Source organism: Trichosurus vulpecula, chromosome 5 (genome assembly GCF_011100635.1).
Source record: "Trichosurus vulpecula isolate mTriVul1 chromosome 5, mTriVul1.pri, whole genome shotgun sequence".
Lineage (NCBI taxonomy): Eukaryota > Metazoa > Chordata > Mammalia > Diprotodontia > Phalangeridae > Trichosurus > Trichosurus vulpecula.
The window spans coordinates 183916844-183943580 of record NC_050577.1 but is presented as its reverse complement, the minus strand read 5'-3'; the positions used below and the strand labels follow the sequence as shown (position 1 = coordinate 183943580).

The 26737-nt window shown below is 36.3% G+C and overlaps 2 protein-coding genes across 2 annotated transcripts in view; one reads left to right on the top strand and one right to left on the bottom strand.

Annotated features, from left to right (window-relative positions):
* Positions 1-26737, top strand: part of LOC118850574 (solute carrier organic anion transporter family member 1C1-like) — a 103171-nt gene that overhangs the window by 5797 nt on the left and 70637 nt on the right. Inside the window, exons 3-8 of the mRNA XM_036760071.1 lie at positions 1064-1196; positions 4565-4686; positions 6656-6802; positions 10093-10191; positions 18430-18675; positions 19355-19519. Of these exons, the coding sequence (XP_036615966.1) occupies positions 1064-1196; positions 4565-4686; positions 6656-6802; positions 10093-10191; positions 18430-18675; positions 19355-19519 (912 nt within the window). The remainder of the gene's footprint in view (positions 1-1063; positions 1197-4564; positions 4687-6655; positions 6803-10092; positions 10192-18429; positions 18676-19354; positions 19520-26737) is intronic.
* LOC118850575 (normal mucosa of esophagus-specific gene 1 protein-like) lies at positions 4191-4397 on the bottom strand. Its single transcript, XM_036760072.1, has one exon. It carries the CDS (start codon positions 4395-4397, stop codon positions 4191-4193), a length of 207 nt encoding a protein of 68 aa, XP_036615967.1.

The following is a 26737-nucleotide window of genomic DNA, read 5'->3' as shown; positions in this document are numbered from 1 at the left end:
TAGTAAGTGGTAAACTTAGGACTTGAAACGAAGTCTTCTAATTGCAAGTCTAGTGTTCTTTCCATTATAGCACACTGCTTCATATTGTTTCCTCAACTCATCTCATCAACTAGTGCTTTCCTTTGGGAAAGGATGAAATACTGACAATGTTTCACATTGATCGCATTTTATCTTGCCTTTTGGGGAAATGAGAAATGTTTAGGAAAGAACCATTATTCTTTATCTTCTTTCTTCTTTGTCAGTCTGCATGAGCTAGTTTTAACTTTACTATGAAAAACATTGATTCCAGTAAAAAAGCAGTAATCAGTAAGAAGCCTGGGAACATAGACCAATGTGTCTTTTGCTAAATATTTCAATGCTATCTGGATGACAAGTCATGGTCTTAATTCAAGTAGTTAAAATATAAAAAGAAAAATAAATTAATATTGGCTCAAGTTTCACTGGATAGAAGGAAAAAAGATATACCAAGGGCACCATCATTAAAAGTAAGTAATGGAGACAGGCAGACAGGAAGGAAACAAACATATACTATGAACCAGGCATTGTGATAAGCCTTTTACAAATATTATCTCATATGAGCCTCAAAACAACTTTGTAAGGTAACTATTATAATCCCCAATTTATAGTTGAGAAAACTGAGGCAAACACATGATAAGCAACTTTCCCAGGGTCACCCAGCTGGTATCTGCGGCCAGAGTTGAACTCAAGTCTTCCTGACTCCAGATACAATGCTCCATCCATTAAGCCACCTAGTTGCCTGAGAGATCTTTAAAAAATGAGATCATTAGAAATGAAGTTTCTGGATTGAGTCACTGAGACAGTTTAAGAAAGCAATTCCATATGAACCACTGGCCAAGAAAGTTACATTCATCAACTCAGACCTGAAGAATAGAAAGAAAGACCAAAAGAAGGAAAGGTGGGTGGGACACAGTAAGGGAATTAACCTTAGAATTGTCCTAAGTTTAAGGCAAATTATTCATTTGGTGTTGTGAGATTAACATATTTTTTAAATTGTGTTTTACATAATTAATTAATTTATTAATATTCCATTTTTCCACAAAAGGGAATCTTTTAGTTATAACCTTTGTTAGCTACTTTGGAGCTAAACTTCATAGGCCGAAGATAATTGGAACAGGATGCCTAATTATGGGAGTTGGAACATTGCTTATTGCAATGCCTCACTTCTTCATGGGACAGTAAGTCTAAAGCAAATTATTCTAATGTGTATAGAAGACAAAACTTTATTCACATTAGTCAACAAATATTTACATTAATGAAATAAGATAGTAGGTTAAGGTAACAATAATGCTATGTACTATTTGTAGCAAACCTTATATTGGCAAAAAAAAACAAACAAAACCCTAAAGTAGTTTAAAGATACTGTTATGAAGATTGATTAGTCAATCACTATTTATTTATTGTCTACTATTTACAAGACATTATGTTTCAATACTCTGGGTGACATATCACAGAACACTTAGACTCTGGCTTCAAGAGTCTAATTTACAACTTGAGGAGACTAGATAAATCCTTATAAAAAGTTGGCTAACAATGAAAAGCAATTTATATGGTATCCAAGGAATACATTCAATTAAATTTCTTAGGAAAGAGAGTGTCTAATGTCCTGGCCAGAGAAATATTTGTGGAAATATTCAATTATTTCAGTTCAATATTTGTTGAGTACCTAAATGTGCAAGGAATTGTGTTAGCTATAGAGGATATATGGATGGTTTCCCCAAATCTCTGAAGTACCAGGGGTAGTGTTTGAAGACCTGAAGATCAGAGTTAAACTCTTGGCTCAAGGGAGCTAATGAAAGTCGCTTCATTTCCCCAAGTCTCAGCTTCTTTGAAAATGAAAGAGTTGGAACTCGAGAACCTTTAAAGTCTTTTTTCATTGATCTAATCTTTAGAATTACAGAACAAGACAAAGCTTCTGCCTCAAAGATTTTCTAATTGAATATACATATAATACTAGGTAGAAAATGGCAAGGATAAATTAAAGAATGCACAAAATATGCTAAGAAATTTGAATAGCAATAGAACATATGCAGCTGGAAAAGATTTAGACAAGAATCCGCAAGGAACAAATAGCTAAGATGAAAGTAAAATGATGGGCACAAATAGACCTCTATAACCCTGTGACCAAATAAACATTTATCCAACATATTGTTGAACAGAATCAAGGTCTTTGTGCTCTATGACTAAATATAAACTATTAACCCAGAGATAACCCATGGTATATCTAGGTATCTCAACCCTATGGTATATTTGGGGAAGTCAACAAAGGATTTTGTGATGATATATTTTAGTCATATTCTATTTCAATACTTCATAAGATTTTAAATTTTTCTGTAATTAAGAAAACAATAATAAAAGCTCTGAGCCCCCAGATGAGACTTGAAATCTGATCACCATAACAGTTTTGACTCTTTTGGTCTGTTTGGCTGGTAACTGTGCACAGCCCTCCCTCATTTAAATCCAATTCATATACACATCACGGCATCACCTCCCTAATGTCATGGTCTTCTATGATAATGTAGGACAAACAACAACCTTTGTAAATTTCCACTAGCCCCTGGTGAGTCCAGTTCATGCCTGACTCTGTTTGGTTCTGTACCAATGTACAAATATGTTTTTCCTTTTCTCTATGTTTATTTTCCTGGCTATAGTAATAATAATATCAAAGATAGTAGCATACATTCATATAGCACGTGTCAAAGCACTTTCATATCTATTATCTCATATGAAACCAACTGGGATGGGGTTTATGCTATTATTCCATTTTATTAATAAAAAACTAAGGCTCAGAGAATTTAAATAACTTTCCCCGGGTCACATAGCTAATACGTGGCCCACCTGGGACTGAAGCCCAAGGTTTTCTGATTCTAGGTCCAGAGCTCTCTCCCCACTGTACATCATCTTTCTTTGCTGCAGATAATAAAGTTATTTATTCCAAAAGATTAGAGCTCTTTCCTCTTGCTGCCTCTCATACATGCTGATGCTTATTATGCCTGGTTCTAATGGAGTGGAACTTAGGGCACAAAAACAGCTTTATTGTTGGAAGTGATGGTGGTTATGGATGATTAGAGATAATCTCACTGCAACTTTATACCTCAACCACTGGGGCATGATACTTTGTGTCACAGGAAAGAATAGTTGCATGCACCCAATATCTCCAGCTCATAACTGGAATGCAACATGTATGAATGATTTCTAAAAGTCTTTATTTCACAACCAAGTCATGGACTCAGTCCATTAAGCCCACCACAAAATATAAAAGAATAGGTGATTAAATTACCATTCTGCCTTTTAACTCAAAGGGAATAGTTGTCCCTATTTTGACATCATGGCTGCTTTAATATAGCGCTGGGTTGAATTTATAATATGGATTTCTGTCGATCACTTAATCATAGATTATAGATCTAGACCTAGAAAGTACCTAAGAGTCAATTTAGTCCAATTCCTTCATTTTACAAATGGGGAAATTTAGGTACAGAAAGATTACATGATCTTCCCAATGTCACACAGTGGCAGAACTAGGATTTGGTTGCTGCCTTATAAATTAATTAAGAAAAGATCAGTGCTCCTTCCTTAGCAAAAATAGGGGGGGAAATGATCTTGTATAAAATATCCTTGCTTTAATTTTCTTCTCAGTTATCCAGATCATCGACTGGCCAAAATACAGTTCTCAAGGTTTATTCTTCTATAACAAATAGGATTCTTTGGAGACCATACATAGCATCTGCTGTACAAATATCCCAAACCTAGACTGTATGCCTTATTTTTTTAATATTTTTTTGATTAGATATATTTTCCAATGACTCATCAATTCAATGATGAAATAAATATTTATCCAACCTTTGGGGAAAAAAACACAGTATCACTTTTGTTATAGTAGACAATTTATCTTACAAGTCATTATACATTTGCCCCCCAAAGAATACATAAGTACAAATAAATGCAAAAATCCTCATGAATATTTTCATGAGCTACATACATTTTATACAAAAAGGAATTCAGAGCCCAAAAATGTAGGGAGACCCTAAAAATGTAGCAGAAGCACTTCTGCACACTGGTTTCAATAGTATAGTTTGTGTAGAAATGTTTCTGCTAGATTCATAGAGTGTTCTTTAGATGAAGACTCTTCATTTGGTCAACTGTTTGACAGTCTGCAGCTCTTCAATAGGCTCCTACTTTTGGTTAATTGTGATAAGCTTTTGAGGCTCATAAGGATTCGCATTTTCCAATGGTTCTGGATTTTTGTGTCTGTTAACAATCACATCAGCTTTGTGAAGGGAATACATGGACATGTAGGCTGCTCCAAATCCAGCAATACTCACAAATGTGATCAAAGGAATAAGTTCTTTCTTTTTCATCACAAGTTGGAAGACTTTCATGATTGCGACTTTTGGGCTGATGGTCTTTCCCAGACAGCTAGGACGGATGACCGGGTATTTGAGTGAGGGTTGCTACAGCTTTAATGAGAATATAGTGTACATTGCTTTTGATTGACTGAATATGGTGTGAAAATTCCCAGAGTAAATAAAGTGTTCATTTTATTCAGTTATAGGTATGACAAATTTTCTCCTTCCAACTCTACCATCACCATCTCTCCATGCCTACAGAAACTCAACAAAAAAATATCGCTTTCAGTTACGGAAAGATCCCAATCAAAAGTAAATACAGGTAAGACTATTTCTTTAATTGTGAAAAAAAGTCAGGGATTTGATATCTAATTTGCACCAATCTCCCAATCCAATATCCTTTCTCCTCTATCTTGATTGAAATAGGCAGCAAGACCGTGAGAATGAAAATTCCTCCTAAATTGCTAGCATAGAGTATGAAACTCAGAGAAAACAGCCAATTTAGACCCTTCTGAATCTCTAGGATTTGTGAGATTCTCTAGACAAGCTCATCTCTTTGTTGATAAAATTAATAGGATGGCCTTTTTACTGTCATTGATGTCAAGATAAGAACTCTTCTTATCAATGTTTGTGAGTATTGTAAATACTAAACAGCAACTGGTTCTCTTTGGGCCAGGAACCCTGAGGGTCTTCCCCTCCCAATTTGATCTTTTTTTTTTTTTTTTAGAGTTTTGATTAAAATAGCCCTCCCTTGATTAACTCCTTAAAGAGGCCTATTCACTGAATGGGCATTACCTCAAAGTGAGAACCTGAAAAGACCTTACCTTGAAAAGGCCAGGGTCTCCCAATGCATCTTGGGCCATCTCCAGCTGTCCTGGTGAATATCAGGTCACTGGACGCAGTTGACTCTAGAGGAGAAAATGATGCTGGTGTCCTTGCACAGCCCTCCTTCACTCAAATCAAAGTCAACTGCAAGTCATGTCATCATTTTCCGGATGTCATGGTCCTCTTCTAGAATGAAGGACAAATATACGTTCATGGAGGTGGGGCAAAGAGGAGCAGAAGGGCTGAAGACATAATTTGTAATTGAGTTAAATTACAATGATTCATTCATCTTTAGATAATGAATTCTCATTTTCCCACAAAGAGAGGTGTAGCTGAAGGAAAGAATGTTCCTGACTTGCTAAGATCAATAGATGGCTTGCCAAGTCCTTCCCCTGAGAGAGGATACACAGAACCTCCAGGCTGAGCGTGGGACCCAGCTTGAAGTCATTATGTTGAAAAGCATCTCCTGATGGTTAAATTTACATTGTCTTCATGCCTTAGTACAATGCATTGCTATTGAATTTGTAGTTCATGCAAAGTCTATGAAAGCCCACAAGGAGCACTGAATTTTAGTTTTCGTGATTGCTTTTACCAAACACTACATTTTAACTTGGGAAAAGTAGTGAGAAGTTTCAGAGCTAGTGCTCTCAGGCAGACTCTAGAAAACTCATGTAATACTAGATTTGGGGAGATATTAGTTCATTCCTACTACCACATGATCTTCATGACTGAAGGGAAAGTACTCACAAATTATTCTTAAATTATTTGCTGAAAATGCATTCAAGTTAAAATTTAAGAGAGAAAAGACTTTGGTATTCGTTTTTAAAGTAAGTTTCTTGAAAGAAAAAAGAAAGAAAAAATATTTATTAAGCTTCACTGTATGTCAGGCACTAAGTGCTAGGGATACAGATACAAAGTCACAACAATCACTTCCCTCATGGAACTTAGATTCTAACAGGGGGAGTCAATATGGGAGAATGGTGGCCATCAAGGTATGTGTTGATTTGGGAAGTTACAGGAATAGTGAGTGGAGCCATTTTCTTATAGCAGTGGCTTAACTGATTTTATTACAACTCCTGAACTTGAAATTAGATTGATCTGGAGGGGTTGGGGGGGCGGGGTATATGTATAGGGGTAGGGCTAAAATACAGCCAGGGTTGATTTTGCAGCATGTCTGAGGCACTCTAGGTAGAGCAGAGCATCTGACACACTCACCCTTCAGGACAACTTGGAGGAAGGGCAGAAGTTCTAAAGTGGAAAGAGTTAAGTCTTTCAGAGCTTGTATTCTGTCCTGGGGGATGCAGCTGTCACTGAAGCACTAGATTTTCCACCTAGTCCAAATACATCCTACCTATTCCTTATTTCAATGTTTTACAATTATTCTTTGGGTGGTGCCAAAGGAAACCTTTGCAGTTGGATGGTGGTCAAATTTTAACAATTTTATGCCATTTTAAAATTTTATTAAGGATGTGAAACAGAAACTCGAACTTCCATGTGGGTTTATGTTTTTCTGGGAAACCTCCTCCGTGGAATAGGAGAAACTCCCATTCAGCCTCTGGGGATTACGTACATTGATGACCATGCCAGTGAGGACAATGCTGCATTTTATATTGGTAATGATTGCTTCTTTGTCTCAGAAATAAATGCCTGGGTGCTTGAACATGAAGTGTTTTTTCTTTTTTCTGTGTAAGACAGGGCAAGGAGCCCTGAAATTGGAGAAGAGTAACCAGGTTTCAACTTTAAGCTTTGTCACTTTCTAACTGTGTACCTTGGACAAGTCCATTCTAGCTACTCCCTGAGCTTTCATTTCCTCATCTGTTAAAAAGGGGATGATAATATTTGCATGTGTTAGTTTACAACTATTGGGAACATCAAATTTCATAAAGTATATAAAATTATTGGTAACTAGAGAGTTGTATGGATACATTATTATTTAGTATGAGTGTATAGGGGTTTCAAATATGCTTTGCTTGCTAAAAGGAACTCCTTGGATAAGAAAAATCCCTTTTCCAAGGTATAGGTCTGCTTCTTCTCTACAGTTTATAATATCAAAGTTACCTAGAACATTATGAGGTTAAGACAATTGTCCAGGTTCACATAGCCAGTATGTGTCAGAAGCTGGATTTGCCTGGTCTCTCCTGGTACTGTTGCTTTTGTTATTATACTACGATAACATTGAATTGGGTCAATGAGGGAGATTTGTTAAATAGGGTTGCCACTCATGCTAATATTCTTAATTTAGAATTGTAATTATAAAATGGCTCATATTTATGCCACGTAAAACCAACAATAGGCTAGGGGTTAAAATCAAAATCAAATGCTAGAAAAGGTCTCATCTCCTACATGGTTCCTACTGCATCTCTATGTCCCAAACAACAAAACAAACAAAAAAACCCAAGAAAACAAAACAAAACAAAAAAAACAGGTTCAGCCATAAGTATTTATGAGAAATAATATTAATTTGGGCAAATGTATTCTTTAATAGAATAAATTTAAGAAAAACTCAAAGAAAACTAATATTGAGGCAGAATGGGTCCTGGACATTCCTCTTGGGGCCTTGTTTCTTTCAGCACCCTTTCTACTAGGATAAACACCCAGAATAAGATACACACAGCTACATGTTCCCTCTAGTATTTTCATTTAGACAGAGGTCACCTCTCATTTTCTTAAAAAAAAGCTACTCCAGATGTGGCCCAGTTGGAATGTTGTCATGGAATAACTACCACCTTTCTCTTCACTCCCCTGTCTACTCCAGAGAGTCCCAATCTACAGCAGTCATAAAACCCTCCTCTATATTCTCCCCTTTCCAGGACTGATCTCTACTTTGTTTCCTCTCTTTTCAAATTGGGAACAAATACAAATCTCAGGTGGTTTCGTTGGTTAGTCAAAGCCTTTGCCAGGGGTTGTTACATTGTTAATTATTAATAATAATAATTAAAATTAATAATAATTCATAGCAATATAACATCATTTTCATTATAGTGTCTAGATGCCTGTTTCACCTATGTCATTTAAATTAGCATAAAAGACTGAATTCATAAAGGAATGTGGGTATGTAACTAAATTACACTAGATTATATATAATTTTTACAAAGTTGTTGACAGAACTCTAGAAAATGATGGACATTTTTTAAGTGTTGAGGTCAGAACTTTGCTCCTTCCAGTTCCATATTTTCCTTTTTGCCTTTTTCCTCTCAAATTACCAAAGGGATGGTTGAACAGATTTGCCATTTGCTTTCAAAATTGCCAAAGGGGTGAATGAAAAGGCACTTTATTTGCTAAAAGGGTTACAAAGGAAGAGCTCTGCAGGGAAAGTCCTATATACAACAAGTTTGTAAAGTAAGTAAAGTTCTTTATAAAGTATAGTGCTCATTACAATTTACTTTCTTTTGTTCCTCAAAGTTCCTAACAGTTTCTCCCTCTGATGTTAGGTGATGATCTCCTGTCCCCCTATCAAAGCCTAGATAGAGAAAAAGAATTTATGCCAGTCACACTTTAGTGTAAACTGGAGATAGGCAGCTAGGTAGCTGTAGGGCTTAGTAGATTTGGTGTCAGGGAGACCTGAGTTGAAGCCTACCTCATACTTTTTAGGTGTGTGACCCTGGACAAGTCACTTAACCTTCTGTGCCTCTGCTTCCTCATTTGTAAAGTAGGGATCATACATAATAGAACCTACCTCTCAGAGTTGTTGTGAGAATGAAAGGAGATAATATATGTAACATGCTTTGTAAACCTTGAAGTGCTATATAAATGTTTAGTGGTAGTAGTAGTGGTGGTGGTGGCAGCAGTAGTAGCAGTGGTAGTAGAGGTAGTAGTGGTGGTGGGAGTAGTAGTAGTAACAGTAGTAACAGTAGTAGCAGTAGTAGTAGCAATAATAGTCTTACCTCTTCCAGAATATTCTCATTTTAAGGTTGTTATTTGTGAAACGAGAGATTTTATCTTCTGGCAAAGGGATTTCAGGTATTAGTGAAAATTAGTCTTGGTGATTGGAAGAGGATTAATTTGGGGTGACAGGGAAACTTCTCTGGGTCTATGGAATTATGTAGGGTAAAGGAGCATCTGTTGTATGTACTGGCGAAAAAAGCATTTTGGAAAATTATATTATTCAATTCTCCCCCATCATCAGAGTCCTTGTGAGATTGGGTGAATTATTGTCTCTCTTTAAAGAAAAGGTCTAGGTAATTTAAATACCTTAAAAATGCTTGTTTCTGATCAAAGCTAATAAAATAATGAAGCAGATTAAATTATTCCTTTTCTCTACTGAGCTTATCGTCAATTAATTATGCCCACTTATTTGACATGCTGTATACATCATTTCATGAGATGCTTACAACATCATAGTTGATGCAAATATAATTCCCTTTTTCAGATGAGTAAGTGAAGATCAGTGAGGTTAAAAGATTTGTTCCTTTATAAAATTATAAATTTCTTGGAGGCACGGTAAATTTGTTCTTCATCTTTTTTTTAATGGCCATCACAGAAGTGCTTTGCACATATTAGCCTGGTAAAGATTTGTTTAATTGAACTGATGTCCAATGTGACTTGAATCCAAGTCAACACTATCTCTCATGGTGATGCTTCGAGGCCTTGAAAGTGTTAATTGCTTTCTCTAATATAATATTTAGTCTAGAATGTTTAGCCTTGATCAGATAACCTTAACTGATGCTTTTACTCTATATAAAAACATTTTTCCCCACCTGGCCCCCCCAAAAAACCTCTCCCACAAAAATGGGGGAAAAATCAAATAAGTTGGAAGGGACCTAGGAAGCCATCTAGTTCAGCCTTTATCTAAACCAAAGTGTGAAATATGCTCTACTGATAAAATCACTGATTGAACTGACATTTATTGTTGGGGAATTTCTGCATTTTTAACAGGGGTAATTTTTTAAAATTTTCTTTTTAGGGTGTGTGCAGACAGTTGCAATTATTGGACCAATATTTGGATTTCTTTTGGGTTCACTGTGTGCCAAACTATATGTTGACATTGGCTTTGTAAACCTAGGTAAGGCAGAATTTTTTTAAAAAGAGTTATTGTGGGTTCTTTCAAAGAGATGATATGAATAATATTCGTGATTTTCAGAAGATAAATGTTAATAAAGTGATTAACTGAAAAAAATAATCCTTATATTATTTTTCTCCATGTATATTAATAAGAGAAATATGGAAAGCAGGTGGTGATTAGGAAATGGTTTATAATTTGTTGGTAGAATGTATCACCTTTCTAGGGCTCAAGTTCAAATACATTCCAGGGCAGGAAAGCCTGAATGCTGTGGTCACTCCCTGGCTTTGGGGAATTCCAGGTGTGTCAACATTTATTACAGCCAGATCTATTGACAATATAATTGGGAAATTCAGCAGAGACATGAAGGCCTGACAGTCTCTAGAAATCAAATGTCTTTTTATTCTACAAAATTATCCGTAGGTTAGGTCTTGGGGACCACTACAGGGAAGCCTTGAATTTCCCTGTCAGGATTTCGCTCATGCATTGAGTAAACCAAGTATTTCCCAGTGCCACAGCTTGTCCTTTTCTATGATAGCTACATTTATAAGAAATAGCTCATTATTCTAAACAACCAGAATCTCAGAAAAAAAGGGAACAAGATAATACTGTCACTTATTTTAAAAATTGAGAATTAAAATTTGAAGCTATGACAAGAAAAAGTAGAGTGGCCTGGTATTTGTAAAATTCCTACAGCTGTTGGCAGTTCCTTTATTCAAGTCCATGAGAAATCCAAAGGTTACCATATGAAGTACAGGTTTGTTGTATGGTGACCAATTAACTCATTTCCCTGGTGAAAAATTATTTTAGAGTATAAAGAAATGATATGGAAAAGAGATGATTCAAACAAGTGGCTGTTTTGTGGTATTTCTGGGAAGCACATCAAATTAATAACTAATTTCTAAAATGCCAGAGATTTTTCTATTTCTATTTTCAAACGATGGATGATAAAAAAACAAGAGGCTTATGAATGGAGGAGATGCTCAAACTATGTTAATGCATTTTATAGGATGGTAGATTAAGAGTTGAAGAGATCTCAGAAGTTATCTAGTGCCAACCATCATTTTACAGATAAGAAAACTGACCCCTGAGATGTTACGTTCTTTTCCTGAGGTTCCCCAGCGAGTAAGTGACAAAGTCAAGATCTGAACTCAGACAGTCTGACTCCAGGCCTAGTTTACTGTACTACTTTAAAGTTGTATAGCAGAAATAAAATGTCTACAGTGAAGAAATGAAACCAAGTATGTAGTGGAAAAAATGGATCTTGGTTGTAGCCCTTGGACTACTATGAACTAGCTGTGTGACTTTTGCCGAGCTATGTAACTTTTTTGTGTCCTGGGATCTTCATCTGTAATCTAAATGAGCTGAATTGTATAATTGTTATAAAATTCTGTAGTTTTAGGAAGAAGAATCGTATTCAATGAAAAAACATTTAATAAAATATAAATCACTAATATTTCTGTAGCACTTGTGTTACAAGCTTTTTTTATAACATCTTGAAGTAGTACAATTATCCCAATTTAATAGATGAGGAAACTGAGACTTCAAAGGATGAATGAAAGAAAATGCAATTGTTAAAGTACTTACTATGTGCTAGGCACCATGCTAAGCCCTGGATACAGGCAACTAGGTGGCACCATGAATAGAGTTCTGGACCTAGAGTCTGGAAATTATGACTTCACATTACTAGATGTTTTACCCAGAGAAAGTCATTTAACCTCTGCCTCAATTTCTTCAGCATGTAAAATGAAGATAATAACGCCACCTACTTCCCAGGGTATAAAATGCTAACTTATTATTATTATTATTATTATTATTATTATCATTAACCAATACAAATGTGAGAAAATCCTCATCCTAAAAGATATTACATTATAATGAGGATGTCATATGTAAGCAAGTTACGGCTAAGAAAGTAAATTTTGATCTGAGGATTCTGTGTAATGATGAATTGATTAATAAAGTAGTTGGCTAACACATCCATTCCTGAAACAATTATTATTGTATTAATATTATTATATTACTATTATCCAGTATTAATCATGTGATTCCTTTGCTCAGAACTCAACCGCCACAACATACCACACACACACATGCCACACACACACATATATGCCACACACACACATATATGCCACACACACACGTGCCATGTGTACACACACACACACACACACACATACACACACACAGAGTAACAATAATGTTACTTGCAACTAGTGTGGCTGTGTAAGGCCAATAATGCCAGAACACAGAAAGGCTGCTAGCACAGATTCTTTGATCTGCTTTTCTAAAGAAAGTAACTTTAAGGGGTTAACAATATCACTTTAATTAAACATACATATATCATTCACTTTGTTCAGGGGAAAAAGGTTAGCACCCTGAACTTCAGAGCAAATGTAAACAGAAATTACAAGCAGAAATTATAAACAGAGATAGAAGGGAGGGCAGACTGGGGAAAGGGACAATCAGAATACATGCCATCTTGGGGTGGGGGCAGAGCAGAGATAGGGTGAAAATTTGTAACTCAAAATCTTGTAGTCTTGTGGAAATGAATATTGAAAACCAAAAATAAATTTAAAAAATAAATAAAAAGAAAGAAAGATGAAAACAACAAGAAATTACAAAGAGAGCAAAATAACACAAATCAATAGACAGGCTTCTATCCATCTGACCATAGTCATTACATACATAGTTACCAGAGAGAGAAGCACCAAAATCTGGATTTTCAAAGCCATGGGCTCTTATCAGCTACCCAGAATCTTGATTAGCCAAACAATGTGACCACTATTCCAGTGAGTGAAACCCCCCAAACAAAACACCAACTTCAGATCATATATACACTTTTCAGGGCCCTGGGGCTTAGTATTTACTTAGCAAAAGTGTGTGGGGCATGAGGCTTTCTTGTTTCTTAAGCAGGTCTTCAAGAACTCTTGATTAAATTCATTTGAATCCATCAATCCAATTGAAACAAAGCCAAGACTCATCAAAGGCACTTGATTATCTCAGTGCTGAGAAGCACTCCAGAACAGAAGACAACAAAAAGTCCCACTTTGTTTGCCATTTCATTTGAAAGGCAAGACTCATCAAAGGCATTTAATTGCCTTAGTGCTGAGAAGCCCTCCAGAACAAAAGATAACAAAAAGTCCACTTTGGTTGCCATTACATTTGAAAGAAAAGAAGCATTCCTAAAGAAAAAACAAAGGCAAAAAGTCCCTCCCTGCTTGCCATCTCTCCCTCTCTCTCTCTCTCTCTCTCTCTCTCACACACAAACACACACACACACAGAAACACACACACACACACACACACACACACACACATCACAGAATCTCAGAATTGGAAGGGACCTAAGAGCAAGAGGTGAAAAGTATGGTGATGGTGGTGATAGTGATGATCAAGTTTTCATTCAAGCAGCTAGGTGGCACAGCGGTTAGGGTGCTTGGCCTAGAGTCAGGAAGACTCATCTCCTCAAGTTCAAATTTGGCTTAAGATGCTTAATATCTGTGTGACCCTGGGCAAGTCATTTAACCCTGCTCACTTCAATTTCCTAATTTGTAAAATGAGCTAGAGGAGGAATGGCAAAACCACTCCAGTATTTTTGCCAAGAAAACTCAGAATGGGATCATGAAGAGGTGGATATTACTGAACAACAATACAAGTTTTCGCTCAGTCACCATCAAGATGGCATAGTCCCACTGTGGAAGTTAAAAAGCTGAATAGAATTATTTCCCTAGAAATTGGTGGAATGGATTGTGAGAGTCAGGAATAGAAGGTGACAGCAGGATTGAGCAACCTAGGAGTAGAATGACTGGGACAGTACAATCAGTGTGGATACAGTTGAATATAAAACTTTGATAATAAAAGGAAACCAGCCACAACTCTGGAGTGAAACAATGGGAAATATACAGACATGTGGCCATCCTTTCTCCCAACCTGAAACCAATGAAACAGGAAGCACATGTCCTGTGAAAAACTATTTTATATGGAATAGTTTAGGTGGGCATAGGTTAAAAATGTCCAATTTCATTGCTCATATCTAACATCAGCATTTGCTCTCATTTGTACTAATCTCAAGTACCATCTGCCGGCATCATGTCCTCAGTTGTCAGCTCTCTTTTCTCTACTTTCGAATGAAATGTATTTGCTCTGTATTTATAGCAATTATTTACCAGTGTAAATGGTGTTTTCCTTCCTTAGAATGCTCTTTGAGGACAAAGATTTTCCTATCTCTCCTCTTCCACCTCCCTTTTATGTATTATCTTCCCCTTGAGTGGAAGGAATGTCTTGATTGTATTTATCTCCCCATAGTTCAGCACAGTGCCTAGCACATAGTGAGTGCCATAATAACTACAATAATAATAACTAGCATTTATATAGTGCTTTAAGGTTTACAAACTGCTTTACAAATGTCTCATTTTATCTTTACGACAACCCTGGGAGATAGGTGCTATTACTATCTTCATTTTATAGTCAAGGAAACCGAGATAGAGGTTACATGACTTACTCAGGGCCATTCAACTCAGATATTCCTGACTCCAGGTGCAGTGATTTATTCATGGCACCACCTAGCTGCCTCTGGTAAATGCTTTATATCTATCTATCTATCTATCTATCTATCTATCTATCTTCTTTGTACCCAGCACAGCACTGAGCACATAGTAGGTGTTAATTAGGACATTGAATTGGATTGGGGAGAGGATTCTCAGGAGATGGCAGAGTGGTCAGAAAATTTCAAGCTTTCAAGATTTTCCTACACAAAAGAGACAAAATAGCACCTCTGGGTGAACATAAGGCTGTGAAAATAACAGTAGAGGCAGAACAGGGGTCCTCTTGCGACAATCTGAGAAGATCTGAAGAAAAATCTAATGACTATATTTCCTCCCTGTGAAGAGTAAACATCTCCAGGCTAGGGTCCACTTTAACAACAAGTGGCAAGCTGCTTAAGTAGAAAGTGGCAAGCCCTGGGCTGAGCTGGGTTGGGAGGCTGCCTCTGGGAGTTGGGCATCTGACCTGGGGAAGATCTAGGGAACCTTTGTTGACAAGGAACACCAGACCCAGCTGTGCTGTGGAAAGAGACAGGAGACGGTAGGGGTGAGAAGGAACTACCACATGTCTGATGAGTGCAGAAGCAGTGGAGCAGAATGCCCCTGGCTGTGGACACTTACAGGAGGCTGGAGGTCTTAGTTTGAGTTCAAGTCAGAGGGGAGAACTGAAGAGGATCAGAGGCCAGAGGCACCATCCCCCATGCCCCAGGACTAAAGGTGATTATAAAAACTAAATTATCACAAAAAAATACACAGGCAAAGGAGAAAAATCCAACCATAGAGAGCTACTATGAGAATAAGGAAGACTGGAGTTCATCTTCAGAGGAGGATATTGAAGCAAAGAGACCCTCTTCTATCCCAAAGAGTAATGTCAAATGCTCCCCTGCCCAAAAAGAATTCATTGAAGAACTTAAAAAAGACTTTAAAAATCAAATAAGATTGAGGAAAAATTAAAAAGAAAAATAATATAGGAAAACAAGAAGATTATGACAAGAATGTCAACCAATTAGAAAAGGACATCCATAATCTTAAGGAAGAAAATGACTCCTTGAAAATCAGAATAAGGCAAGGGGAAGCCAGCAAAGTTTTAAGAAGGAATAAAAAAATATATAAAGAATAAAAATTAGAAGAGAATGTGAAACATCTCATAAAACAAACAACAGATATAGAGTACCTATCAAGAAGACAAAACATAATAATTGGACTACCTGAATGTTCTGATCAAAAAATAATTTTGATATAAATAATACAAGGAATTATTAAAGAAAATTGTCCTGAAGCATTAGAACAAGAAAGTAGAAATAGAAAAATTCTACCAATCACCACCTGAAAGAGAGCCTACAAGGGAAGCTCACAGGAATGTTATAGTTAAATTATAAAACCCACAGATTAAGGACAAAATATTATAAGCAACAAGAAAAAAAAAAACAATTTACATATGATGATACCACAATTAGAATCACATAAGACCTAGCACTGACAACACTAAATATCACAGGTCTTGGAACACTGTATATTGAAGAGCAAAAGAATTGGGCCTCCAGCTGAAAATATCATACCCAGCAAAGCTAAGCATAATTTTGAATGGAAAAAAATGGCTATTTCATCAACTGTCAGACTTTCAGGACTCTGTTAAAAAACAAACAAACCCTGAACTCAACAGAAGATTTGACATATGAGAGCCAAGAGAAATATAAGCTACATACCAATGACCAATTATAAGAGACTAAATAAGGATAGAATGTTTTCCTTTTATGTATGGAAAATGTAAAACCTATGTCTAAAATTGTTAATAGTAATTAGGTACTTATAAGAAAGATTGGGGAAGACAAATATGATATGACTTTCAAAAGTAAAACCAACAACATTTAAAAGAGTATTTATCTTATACAAATGAGGTACAAGAGGAAGAACCAATACAGAAGATTTAGATGGGGGAGGGAGACTTTTAGTTCTGGAAACCTAATTTCATCAGGAATGAGTTTAAGGGGGGAAAATACATATACATCTAGAAGAGTATAAAAGTTTTCTAAATTTAAAAAAGAAATAAAACTCTAGGGGATGTAAGGACAATCTGTAAGTGAAAGATCTTTCCTGCCTATTGAATAAGCCTGAGGTGGAGCCAAGTTAGGGAAGCCTGATTAGAGGCAGGCCCACACCCTTTCATCAACTATGTGTGAGGACCCAGGCCTCAGGCCTCAGGCCTCACACCTTTTTTCTAAATAAGCTCTGAGCCCTCAGGGCCCCAAACAGGGTATAAGATCTCTGAGGTTGGCATTTTGCCTTTGGGGGCACACTTATTGAAAGAGTATTGGTGAGTAGACTCTGGGTACGCCCTTGAAGCAGCATACACCCCCAACCTCCCTTCCCCCACCTTTGAAAACCCAGGTGTTGGTGCTTCTCTAGTATCTATGTATGTGATGTCTTGATTGGACAAAGCCTGTCTGCTGATTTGTGTTTATTTGGTCTGTTTATATAAGATATGCTTGTAATTTCTGTTTGTATCTGCTCCGAGGTTCAGGGTGCTGGCTTTTGCTCCTGAACTAAGTGAATGATATATGTATGTGTAATTAAAGTAAGATTGTTAACCCCTTAAAGTTGCTTTCCTTAGAAAAACAGATCAAAGGATCTGTGCTAGCAGCCCTCCTGTATGCTGGTGTTGTTGGTCTTACACCCCCACAGCAGCTGCTAGCAACATTGTTACAGGGGATAGGGAGGGGGCAGAGGATAAAGAAAGGATCTCTAGAGAGAAGGGTGAGGGAATAGGTTAAAAGGGGATTGTGTAGAAGGGTATTTAGATTTAGAAGAATGGGAATATAAGGGAGGGAGCTTTAGACAGGAGGACAGAATAGGTCAAAGGGGTGTACAAAAGGGTGTTTACATTTAGGGCAATTCGAGGATAAGGGAGGGTAAGGCAGCAGGTAGAAGTAAGGTAGAGGAGTTAGGAGAGATAGGAAAAAAGATATGCGTAAACCTAAAAACAAGATTAGGAGTAGAATCTCTTAGGGAAAGTATATGTTTATACATGTATGTATGTATGTATGTATGTGTGTATATATGTATGTATGTGTATATATGTATAATTGTATGTATATATACATACATACATAAATATATACATGTGTGGAGATATGTGTGTGTGTGTGTGTGTGTGTGTATGTCAATGCTCAGTTGTAGTCTGGGGGTGGCAGGTAGGGGAGGGGGAGGGAGATAAAAAGAACAAAGTAAAAGGTGTACAGCAGAGAACAAAAGAAAGCCTACAAGGAAGCACAGAATAGATGGCTAGCTTTCAACTTAACACACAGTATTTAATACATAGGCTTTCTTGAAATGATAAGTTATTGCCATATATTTTGAATCCTCTCCTATGTCCTGCTGTGCACATGATATGTTTTTTTCTTTTCTTATTTTATATTTAAGTTTACAATGTTGTTTTCTTTTCTTATTATGTATTTAAGTTTTAGTATTTGTTTAGAAGAAAAAAAGAACATGATTGAACATGATCCAAATAGCTCTTCATTCTTTTTGAGTGAAAAAAATAGTGGTATATAATAGGAAGAAAGAAAGGTTAACATTAAAACCTAATGTGGAAAAATTGAACCTCTGTTTGATTAAGGATCAATTCTTTTTGTGGTGGAATACTAAATAAAGATTTTGCTATGTGGACACCTCACTTATCCTCTTTGTCTTTTAGGTGACCTAGCCATTACTCCAAAGGACACACAATGGGTAGGTGCCTGGTGGCTAGGTTATTTAATAGCAGGTGCCCTAAGTCTTATTGCAGCTGTGCCTTTCTGGTTCTTGCCAAAGAGTCTCATGAAACCTGAAGGCAGGAAAGATTCCATTTCCTCTTCTGAAAAATCAAAGTTTATTGTTGAAAATCCTAAGGAATATCACACACACTATCAAGAAAAAGTGTCAATGCTTGAAATGGCAAGAGGTGAGTAAAATCCCACATTTTAAAAAATGTTCCTTAGATACTTTACCCAGGGGCCAAAATTGAAAGTTGCATGGTGTGGGGGGGCCCATTGAGTCTAGAAAGAAAAGAAAGGGAGGTAGGAGGATGTTCTAAACATGAGACATAACATGAACGAATGAATGGAGGGTGAAGAGGTCAGAACCAGATCAATTTAATATAGGATGATAATATAGGATGAAGAAAAATATTCATATGAAAATCTACATAGGTCAAATGGAGACAGAATGTAAAAAGGCTTTGAAATCTAGAATAAGGACTTTGTAATTTACCCTATATATAGTAAGCAATCACTAACAGTTTTTGAATGGGGAGGAAGAGACATCATATAATTAGACCACTATATTGGAAAGATAATTTTGGTAATTGTGGGTTGAAGAGGAAAGAGATTGGAGACAGACCAGTTAGGAGGCTATTATAGTAGTATATGTAAGGCTGAACCAAGACAATATCCATGTGAGTAGGGAAAAAAAAGATATGTGGGGAAGATATTTTAGCCTTGAGAGAATTGGCAACCAAATGAATTTCTCAGGTGAGGGTCAGGGAAAAGTTAAAGATGACTCTGAGGATGATAGCAAAAAAATTGATCAAAGCCTATCTTATATTTTTTTGGTAATTGGTCCATGTTATTTTCACTTTGTAGATTTTCTGCCTTCTCTGAAGAGGCTTTTTGGAAATCCAGTGTATTTTTTATACTTGTGTGCAAGCACCGTTCAGTTTAATTCTTTATTTGGAATGGTCACATATAAACCCAAGTATATCGAACAACAGTATGGACAATCATCTTCGAAGACAAATTTTGTTATAGGTATGCTTTCCTTGACTTCCAAGTCTTTTCAAAACTAAATTTTCTTTTAGGTTATGTTGTCTCCTCAGATTTTGAGGGAAGAAAGTGTCTCAAAATTTACTCTGCTGATGTCGGCGGAGATATAAATGTGAGAAAAGCTCTAACAGGAAAATGTGTATATAATTTTTTGTGATTATCTCAATGCAAGAATTGCTTGCTGATTATAAGGCAGCTGTAAGTGTGAGTAAACTGGGAAGAAGTCATAGGTTATAGATACAGACCTGAAAGGAAATGTAGAAGTCATCTAACCCTGCATTCTTAATTTACAAATGAAGAAACCAAAGGCCAAAGAGATTAAGTCACTTTTGCCCAAGGTCACCCAGGTGAGTGGCAGAGTCCAAATTCCAATTCAAGCCCTGTGATTCCAAGTTCAGCTCTCTTTCCTCTGCACTATGCTGAGACAGTCCTCTTCAAGCTTTAAAAAGGACAAACCAAATAGCTCTTCTTTACCAGCAACTTTTTAATATAAGGATTAATATTTTTATATGCAGCCAAAATCTCAACATCATTGCTGGTTTTGTCTAAGCGACATTAGGACTAGTGGGTATTACAAAAAAGAGCAAGACCTTACAGATTTAGTTCAAGCTATCATTTTACACATGAAGTTGTAAAATGTCTCAGGAATCTGAGACAAGGAAAGGATAAACGACATAGTTAATAAATAGCAGAACTGTACTTCCAACCAATTTCCACTCATCCAAATACAGGGTTTTTCCACCATTTCACAGAAGTACAGTTAATGACAAAATGAGTCCCATAAGCAACCAGTAGCATACAGAAGTGCATGGAAACAAGCCAGAAGCTCCAAACTAGTAAACAACTTCTTTGGAACAAGTGAAGCATTTTAGAAAACTGCATTAACACTTATGTCTCTGGGGGTCTGCTTTATTAAACTATGGTTGCAGGGTATGAATATTTTTCTAACTTGTTCACCCTCAAAATGAGAGAAGTTAGCATAGAAGGATGGTCTATTCTTACTGAGAAATGAAGAAAAAAGATCATTTGGATGATAATATTAGAACTAAAAAAACCTGGAAAAGTAAGAGCACTTCAGCAGGACTCTGTTACATATTAGAAGCATCATCTAACCTGGTTTATTCTTCTCTCAAACAACCTAGAAGTCAATGACAGACTACTAAAAAGACTAGAGTACTTAATTCAGTGCTTAAATGATCTGTGACTTAACTGGTGGGTTGACAGTCTCCAAGAATTTTGAAGAATTTAAAATAATATGGCAAACTCAATAACAAATATCTCCAGATGTAGTTAAGCTGGTCTTCAGATAAAAAAAGAAATAAAAAAAAAACTTGTTCTCTTATGAGATTCATATACGAAATTTTTCCAGTTCAGTGGGAACTACCAGAAGTTTTTCTTCTTAAACATAACTTTAAAACCATTAATTCATTGAGGGATTTAACAAGCATTTACTGAATTACAACAAAGTATAAGGTGTGATGCTTGGCATTGGGGATGCATGGACAAAGGTAAATAGTCTTTGCCCTCAAGAAACTTCGAAGGAGATTAAAGGGAGTTTACAAGTTTAAAGGAGACTCTAAACTTCTCCCTAAAATAAAGACCCATTTTGACACCAAAAATCCAGTGATTACTATATGGCTATGAATTATAGAATTCCACAGTGCCTGAGGAATTAAGGCTGAAGATTAGTTTTTAAAAAAAAAAAGCAGTTGCCATCCATGGTGAGTGTAGAAGGATTGAAGCATTTCATCAGAGAAGCACTGGGCACCAGAAACATCACAAAATGTATCACAAAGATATATGCATCACTACAGAGAGAAGTGGATCAGTCATTTATCAAGAATGAAAGGCAAAGGGAGCAGAGCTAAGATGGTGGAGTGAAAGCAAGGACTCACCTGAGCCCTCCCTCAATTCCCTTCAAATATCTTTTAAAAAGTGACTCTGAACAAATTTGAGAGTGGCAGAATCCACAAAGAGACAGAATGAGTCAGATTTCCATCCCAAGACAACCTGGAAGGTCAACAAGAAGGGTCTGTTGCACCTGGCTGGGAGAGGAGCACAGTCTAGCACACAGGCTGTGCCAGCTCAGATGCCACCATGGCAAAGCCAGAGCAGACCCCAGGGGACTGAATCACTGGCAGTAGTGGTGATTTCCAGACTTCTCAGCACACAGATGCCAGAGACAACCTAGCAGCTCAGCAGGAGAGGGGGGTCTGACCTGGGTGAGAGAAGCCCAGACCTGTGCAGGGTGAGAGACAGCAGCAGCAGCAGCTGTTCCTGGAGCTAGCAGCCAGACTGAATATTTGAAAGTCACCAGTTTAAACTTTGAGAAGCCAAGATAGTAGAGTAAGCAGTAAGTTGCTCTCATCTTCCTTTATAAACCTTGAAACCCAGAGAATATTGTACCAGGAAAAATCCTGGAATAGTGGAGCTAGTAGAAAAGTGAGGTACAGCAGTCTTTTAGCTCAGGAGGCTAGGGGAGTTAACAAGAATGGTCCCGCTTGCTATGTCTGACAGAGACCAGTACAGGACCAAAGGCATCCCAGCAAGCCAGAGGCAAGCACCACCTCAGCAAAACAGCAGGAGATTCTGAGCCCCAGGGTGGAGGAGCAGGCAAGCTCAAACAGCCACCAGCCACCACTACCAGTTTCATCTCAGCACCAGGTAAACTACCAGACCACTAGAACCTCTAGTTACCAGCACCTGAGGACCCAGCACAGAAAACCAGTAACCAGGCCCCTAGCCTCCAGTACAAGAAGTCTGGGACAGTGCTGCAATGGCTTCAGAAGCAGAGATCAAATTTAAAAGCCAGATAAAAGGCAAACAACATGAGCAAAAAGCAACAAGAATAAATAGTGACCACAGAGAAGTATCTTGGTGACAGGAAAGATCAAAACACAAATTCAAGAGAGGACAACATGGTCCAAAACCTCATAGAGGAATATGAATTGGTCTCAAGTCCAAAAAGTCTTCTTGGAAGAGCTCAAGAAGAATTTTAAAAGCCAAATAAGAGAGGTAGAAAAAAAACTGAACAATTCTTTTAAAAATACAATTGACAAAATGGAAAAAAGTAAAATGAAGAAAACTCTTTAAAAAGTAGAATTGGGTAAGTGGAAGCTAAGGACTCTATGAGACATCAAGAATCTGTCAAACAAAAACAAAAGAATGAAAAGAAAAGAAAATGTAAGATACCTCATTGGAAAAACAACTGATCTGAAAAATAGATCCAGGAGAGATAGTTTAAGAATTATTGGTCTACCTGAAACCCATGATCAAAAAAAGAGCCTGGACAGTACAATTCAAGAAATCATCAAGAATAACTATCCTGAGGTCCTAGAAACAGAGGGTAGTAGTCATTGTAAGAATCCACTAATCACCTCCTGAAAGAGATCCCAAATTTAAAATGCCAAGGAAGATTGTAGCCAAATTCAGAAATTATCAGATCAAGGAGAAAATACTGCAAACAACCAAAAAGAAACCTTTCAAATATCATGAAACTACAGGAAGGATTATGCAGGATCTTGCGGCTTCTACATTAGAACATCTGAAGGCTTGGAATATGATGTTCTGTAAGGTAAAGGAGCTTGGTTTACAACCAAGGATCAATGACTCAGTGAAAATGAGCATAATCTTTTAGGGGAGGAGACAGATATTCAATGGAATAGGTTACTTCCAGACTTTCCTACTGAAAAGACTAGAGCTCAATGGAAAATTTGATCTTCAAATACAAGACCCAAGAGAGGCATAAAATGGTAATCAGGAAAGAAAAAAAGAATGAAAGACAGAATATAGGCATCCCAAATATTACCTTACTACCCATTCAATGTCCAGAAATTTAGAGGAATAATCTTAGTGCATTAGATGGTCCCCAAGTGGAGTGTTTATGGGAGGAGATGAACAAAATATGCATAAAATGAGAATAGGCAGATGGGTTGCAATCTGAACCATTGGAAGTATCCATAACAGTGAGGTCACAGATCTAGTCAAGTAGGGAAGAAAGTAAGGATATTCATGTTGTTGTTTAGTCATTCAGTCATGTCTGACTTATTATGACCCTGTAAAGGTTTCTTGGCAAAGATAATAGAGGAGCTTGCTATTTTCTTTCTCCAATGAATTAATGCAACAGAAATTAGCTGACTTGCTCAGAGTCACAAAGCTAGTGACTATCTGAGGTTATATTTGAACTCATGCCTTCCTGACTTCAGACCCAGTACTCTATCCACTGAGCTACTTAGCTACCTCAATATATTCATGGCTAGCCTCAAGCAAATATCTAAAAGATTTTTATGCATAAAAGGAATTTGATACATTCATTTTGGCCTAGAAATTATAGGAGCAATGAATAATAATTCTAGAGAGTAAAGAAATCATGCCAATATAAGGAAAAGCTTCCAAACAATTTCCAAAAATGTATGAAGGTCAAAAATTGAAATGTTCTATACCAAAATGTAAGTTATTTATTATTATAGATTTACCAATCAAGGCTATTTGCTGGTCATGTTATATAGGAATTCCTGTTCAAGAATGAGTTAGAATGAATGACTAACAGGTTTCATTCTAACTCTGAAATATTGTGATTTAGAAGAGGCAAAAGGGAATACAATATGGGTTAAGAAACAATACTTTTGTCAGCACTTCTCTGTCACCATATTTGTTTCATTTCCTTCTAACTGGGGAATTACATTTAAACAAATGTGAAAGTATCAACTCAATATTCTCATGTTTTGAAATGTTATAAAAAATGTCTCAGGTTTTCCCTCTCTTTTTCTGAACATTCGTAGACTTTGTCTTAAATAAGAAATAGAAATTCTCAAATTATATGCTGACTACTCTTCCTATATTATTTCCAGACCATCTGAACAAAGGAAATATAGTGCCAAGTTTTTGTAATAATGTTTTTGTAAATATCCCTCCTGGTTTCTGGATAAAAACAGTTTAAATACACAGCTAGACTTCTTGATATTTTTGAGCTTCTCCCTTCACTAATTCAAATATTAGCATATTGTCCAGACTATGATAGGTGGATAGACAACCTATAGGGATATAATAACAATAAAGGAAATGATTAATAAAAATAAAAATAATAAAAATAGCTAGCTTTTTTAGTGCTATATAGTTAATAAAATCTTTTACAAATATTATCTTATTTGATCCTAACAACAACCCTGGAAGCCAGGTGCTATCATTATCATTTTGTAGATGAGGAAACTGAGGCAGAAAAGTTTACATGACTTGCCCAGGGTCACACAGCTATTAAGTATCTGAAGCAAGATTCAAACTCAGGTCTTACTGAATCCAAGTCCAAAATTCTGTCCACTGCACTATGGACAGCCCATGAAAGGTCTCTCAGAGAACAACTTTTGTTGTGAAAACTGAATGGCAGGTATTTTTATGTAATTGAAGCCCATTACAAGAGCTCTGAGATTACAGACTAGATGCTATATATATATAAAGTTATGACCAACACAGCGACCATACTTGACATTGGATAGAACTTCCCTCATCCACATTCCCTCACTTCTCTTTACCAACAGAAGGGAAGTGAATTTTCTTATGTCAACCTAAGTGGATCATTGCAGTAACTCAACATCCAACCTTATTTTAGTGTTCATTTCACTTATATTGTTGTTATTATTATATTTTTTTCCTGGACTGACATATTTTATTCTGTTTCAGCTCATAAAAATCCTTCTTTCATGACTTCTTTATATTTATTATTTTATACAGAATATGTAATTAATATTTAATTTAATATAATTTCATAATTCATATCCAGATTTTATTTAGCTATTCCTCACCTGATGGGCATTCATGTTATTTCTAGTGTTTTTACTACCTCAAAAATGCTTTTGTGAATATTTTAGTCTATGTGGGACCTTTCCTTGTTTGATCTGCTTGGGGTCAAATAGTATAATCTCTGGGTAAAAGGGTATGATAATTTAATGACTTTTCCTGAATAATTGTGCCCCATTGTTTTCCAGAATAGTTGGACCAATTAATAGCTTCATCAACACTCTTTTGGTTTTCTCATTTTCCTGCAGTCTCTCAACATCTATAATTTCCATTTTTGTCATCTTTTCTAATTTTTTTTGAAGTGAGGTGAAACTTCAGAGTTTTTAAATTTGAAGGTTTTTTTTATTGTTTATGATGTGAAATGATTTCTTATTTGGTCATTGATAGTTTGTGAGTCTTTTAAAAATATTCATATCTGTTGACCTTATCCATTAGGAAATAACTCTTGGTCATATATTTATGTTAATTCCTTAATCCATCTTGGTTATCAGACTTTGATCACAGACATTTGATATAAAGATTTCCTCCTCCCCCCAGTTAATAGTTTCACTTTCCATCCTATCAATAAATAAATATTTATCAAGTGCTGAATATGTGCTAGGTATTATACTATGTGTTGGGTATTAAAAGCTGGAAACAAGAACAACCATTTCCCTCAAGAAGCTCATATTCCAGAAAAATATAATAATATGACCCAAGCTGCACTGATTTTATGTGAAAGATTTTTAGCTTTATGGAATCAAAAATGTCCATTTTTCAATTTATGATGATTTCTAAGACTCGTTTGGTTAAGAATTATCCTTTCCTCCTAGTAGTGACTGCTACCACTTTCTGTTTTTTTTTTCTTTTTTAATGTAAAATCTTTTATATTTAGATCATGTATCCTTTTGGCATTTATTTCATTCTGTACTGTAAGATGCTGCTTAAAACTTCCAGCTTCTCTAACAGTTCTCATTGAGTACAGTTTCCTTAGCCCAATTTTAAACGGCTTTGAATTCATAAAATACTAACTACTGAGCCTCATTTTTTTTAACTCTTGCTTATGTAATACCTTAAAGGTGGATACAGAGCTATGGACCTCACTGACACAAACACCTTGAATGAAAGCTGAGCATGTGGAAACTTCAGATCTCTTCCATATCCCTTTCTTCTCCAAGGCTACCTCTATCAGTCAACTAACATTTATTAAACCCTTACTATACACTAGTTATTGTGCTGAGCTCTGAATGGTAGCATAAAGAGAGAGGGCTAAAATTCCCAACTTGCTCAGTTGTCACTCAAAATATTTGTTCCAGAGATACTTTTAGTCCTGGACCCGCATGCAGATTGTTACACTTATCTATTCTGTCCCATTGAGAATCTTTTGTGAAAAAAAATTATTTATTTGATTTTTAATTTATGAAACAAAAT